The 4,065-nt window shown below is 47.8% G+C and overlaps 1 protein-coding gene across 1 annotated transcript; it reads left to right on the top strand.

Moving 5' to 3' along the window:
* The first annotated feature begins 630 nt into the window (after positions 1-630).
* LOC129467588 (ret finger protein-like 3) lies at positions 631-3,807 on the top strand. Its single transcript, XM_055252114.2, has 2 exons — positions 631-1,654; positions 3,194-3,807. Exons 1-2 carry the CDS (start codon positions 1,282-1,284, stop codon positions 3,805-3,807), a joined length of 987 nt encoding a protein of 328 aa, XP_055108089.2. The 5' UTR covers positions 631-1,281.
* The last annotated feature ends 258 nt before the right edge of the window (positions 3,808-4,065 follow it).

The following is a 4,065-nucleotide window of genomic DNA, read 5'->3' as shown; positions in this document are numbered from 1 at the left end:
TACTGAAGTTATAATTAACTGGAGATATGTCTCCAGTAAAAACCTAATTCCCCGTTATAATTAAATCAAAGCCTCATCAGGTTAGAGGGTGTGGAAGGGCGTCACACAGTGGGAGGTGGGAATCTCACCAATAAAATGCCCTCGTGTGCCCCTTCCCCACAAGACCTGAGCTCTCAGTGGAAGCAGCAGGAGGACAGAGGAGCTTCCAGCAGAAGAGGTGAGCCCATGCCTGTGTGTGTGTTTTTCCTCCTTAGATGCCTAGAAATGGGGGGTTATGACTTGGGGGATGAATGAGAGAAATTCCTAATTAATGAATTCAACAAAGGCCGTCTGAGTGCTGCCTCAGAGTTGAAAACCAGTCACCCTGGATCCCCAGTCTAGGAGTGGTGGCAGTCAATTTGGTATTCATTTCCAAGGCTGGAGAAGGATGTGATTTTTTTTTTTTTTTTTTTTTTTTTTGGTGAGACAGGGTCTTAACTCAGTTGTCCAAGTTGGAGTGACCTGGTGTGATCTCTGCTCTCTGCTAATTTTTGTATTATTTGTAGAGACGGGGTCTTCCTGTGTTGCCCAGACTGGTCTCAAACTCCTCGGCTCAAGGGATCTTCCTGCCTTGGCCTCGCAAAGTGCTGGGATTACAGATGTGAGTTACTGCATCCAGCCCCTCTTTTTTTTTTTTTTTTTTTTTTTTTGAGACGGAGTCTCGCTCTGTTGCCCAGGCTGGAGTGCAATGGCACAATCTCGGCTCACTGCAACCTCTGCCTCCCAGGTTCAAGCGATTCTCCTGCCAAAGCCTCCCAAGTGTCTGGGATTACAGGCATCTGCCACCACGGCTGGCTAATTCTTTTGTATTTTCAGTAGAGATGGGGTTTCCCCATGTTGGTCAGGCTGGTCTCAAACTTTTGATGATCTCAGATGATCCACCCACCTCGGCCTCCCAAAGTCCTGGACAGGCATGAGCCACTGCGCCCAGCCTCCCAGCCCCTAATTCTTATGTTCATCAATCAATCTCTTGCTCGGGCTCCCCTAGGAGGAGGTGAAATGACCCCAGCTCGCTGCTCCTCATATGGGTGCTGCCATGTCACTGGCTCAGGCTCAGCTGCTGGGTCACCAAGAGAACGGACCCTTCCTCCACCTCAGCTCAGAACACAGTGATGATTCGTGACTTTCTTTCCCAATAGAACTTCAAATCTCTGAAGATGGGGGGTGGGGGGATGTGCTTGAGTGTTCGTACTCATAGTCTTGTTCTAGGAGTGACAAAGCTGGAACACAATACCTCTATGCATGAAAAGGCTGTCACTTGGCACAACTAACAGGCTTTCACCTCACGGAAATTTTCTTCCCTTGTGCACTTTTCCCCTGGCAGTGGACATGGCTGCACTCTTCCAAGAAGCAAGCAGCTGTCCGGTCTGCTCAGACTATCTAGAGAAACCAATGTCCCTGGAGTGTGGATGCGCCGTCTGCCTCAAGTGCATCAATTCACTGCAGAAGGAGCCCCATGGGGAGGATCTACTTTGCTGTTGCTGTTCCATGGTCTCTCAGAGGAACAAAATCAGGCCCAATCGGCACCTAGAGAGGCTGGTTTCCCACATCAAGGAACTGGAGCCCAAGCTGAAGAAAATTCTACAGATGAACCCAAGGATGCGGAAGTTCCAAGGTAAGGAATCTGTATACCCTGCCCCCTTCCCAAGACCAGACCAGGAAAAATCATTTGTGCAACTGGCCACTCATTCCATATGGGGATTAGCTGCTGTCTGGCACCTAAAATTGAGATGCTTCTTCATCAGATTCTCAGCTCTGACAACACACAGAATCACCTGGTGATATCAGAAACAAAAACAAACAAAAACCCAATGTCTATGTCATGGGTTAGACAAGGGATTCTCTAAACTTAGTGTGCTCAGATTACCTGGGGATCTTGTTAAAATGCAGATTCTTAACTGGGAAGTCTCAGGATTGATCCCGCTGGCTTAGGGATTTTGCTGAGTAGCAAAAACAGAGCAACTGAATTTGAATTTCTCTCTAGCAAAGGTTCCCAGGACTCTGACATTAAAATGGGCCTGGTAATTCTAATGCACAGTGAATATTGGCACCCATTGTAACAAACAACCTCACCCCAGGGTTGAGAAGAGTTTGGAATGGAGCACCTATGGTGTTTGTTTCTGTGAGTGTGGGGAGAGTTTCAAACAGTGGTCTCATCCCTGCGCCATAGGCTTCAACAGTGGTCCTGGCTACAGAAAATACTATCCGTCTCCATAACTGTGGTGAAAACGGACATTTACATGAAGAGATTATGGTCAGCCTGGGCACAGAATTACACCTATAAATGGTGGTGGGCCACTATGATGTCCCCAACACTGGTAGCTTCTGCCCTGACACCCACGGTCTCTACTCATCCACCTACCCATACCATTCAGTGTCTCTGCTGAAATATGGAGGACAGAGTCACCCTGCCCAAGTCATGTTTGGAACCCTCTTCCTCCTTCCTTATCCATGTCCATTCATTTCATTCCCTAATTCACCATCAAACAGCAATCAATCTCTTCAAGTCTTACTGTAATCTATAAAATCTATATTGGTGATCATATCAGTTTTTTGACTTAAAGGATCATATGTTCTGTAGATTTTTTTTTTCAGAATGTTCTGTACAATTAATTTTCTCTAGGCCAGATCACATTGCCTCCTCCCTCTGTCATCACATTGTCAGCTGCAAAGATACCGCATCTGCTGTCAGAACTGTGCACAATTGTTTACAAACATGGAAAACAAAGGCCTGGAATCACGCTCTAGATACTATTTAAATTGAAGCAAAAAAATGTGGAAACAAACATCATTTAATATGGACAACTTGCATTGTCTTATCATTTATTTGTTCATGCATCAAGGTGGTAGAAAGGGGGTCATGGTGTCTGCCTTCAGAGACCCTCCACTCTAAATGAAGAAAAGGCCAATGAAGCAAACACGTGACATAAAGTACAATAAGAATTGCTACTGTGAGTAAGAGTCACGTATTGCCACAAAGCATACCTATGAGAATTTGAACCAGTCAGGGAAGTTACCTCATGAAGTTTGGATTTTGGGGGAAGAAGAGAATTAAAGAAACTACAGTCAAGAGATATTTGGGCCTTTGAAGTAGAGGAGAGGTATGGGGATGGCTTCTGTCCATTTGCTGAGCAACTTTTTCTCCTTTTCACAGTGGACATGACCTTGGATGCCGACACAGCCAACAACTTCCTCCTCATTTCTGACGACCTCAGGAGCGTCCGAAGTGAGCGCATCAGACAGAATCGGCAAGACCTTGCCGAGAGATTTGACTTTTCCATTTGTGTCCTGGGCTCCCCTCGCTTTACCTGTGGCCGCCATTACTGGGAGGTGGACGTGGGAACAAGCACAGAATGGGACCTGGGAGTCTGCAGAGAATCTGTTCACCGCAAAGGGAGGATCCAGCTGACCACAGAGCGTGGATTCTGGACTGTGAGTCTGAGGGATGGAAGCCGCCTCTCTGCCAGCACGGTGCCCCTGACTTTCCTCTTCGTGGACCGCAAGTTACAGCGAGTGGGGATTTTTCTGGACATGGGCATGCAGAACGTTTCTTTTTTTGATGCTGAAGGTGGTTCCCATGTCTATACATTCAGGAGCGTCTCTGCTGAGGAGCCACTGCGCCCATTTTTGGCTCCTTCAATTCCACCTAATGGTGATCAGGGTGTCTTGAGCATCTGTCCTGTGATGAACTCAGGCACTACTGATGCTCCAGTCCATCCTGGGGAGGCCAAACAAACCCCCACTGCAAAAAAACAAAAAATAGGGTAAGAAAATTACTTGGGTTGGGGGCCGGGCGCGGTGGCTCACGCCTGTAATCCCAGCACTTTGGGAGGCCGAGGCAGGCGGATCACAAGGTCAGGAGATCGAGACCATCCTGGCTAACACGGTGAAACCCCCGTCTCGGGCGCCTGTAGTCCCAGCTACTCAGGAGGCTGAGGCTGGAGAATGGCGTGAACCCAGGAGGCGGAGCTTGCAGTGAGCCGAGATCGCGCCACTGCACTCTGGCCTGGGCTAAAGAGCAAGATT

The sequence above is a fragment of the Symphalangus syndactylus genome, chromosome 18 (assembly GCF_028878055.3).
Source record: "Symphalangus syndactylus isolate Jambi chromosome 18, NHGRI_mSymSyn1-v2.1_pri, whole genome shotgun sequence".
NCBI lineage: Eukaryota > Metazoa > Chordata > Mammalia > Primates > Hylobatidae > Symphalangus > Symphalangus syndactylus.
This window is presented reverse-complemented; position numbering and strand designations above follow the sequence as displayed.

Coding starts and splice junctions, on each gene's coding strand:
- LOC129467588 (XM_055252114.2), top strand. CDS start 1,282: ATGAAAAGGCTGTCACTTGGCACAACTAACAGGCTTTCACCTCACGGA. Junction 1,655..3,193: donor AAGGATGCGGAAGTTCCAAG/GTAAGGAATCTG, acceptor TCCTTTTCACAG/TGGACATGACCTTGGATGCC.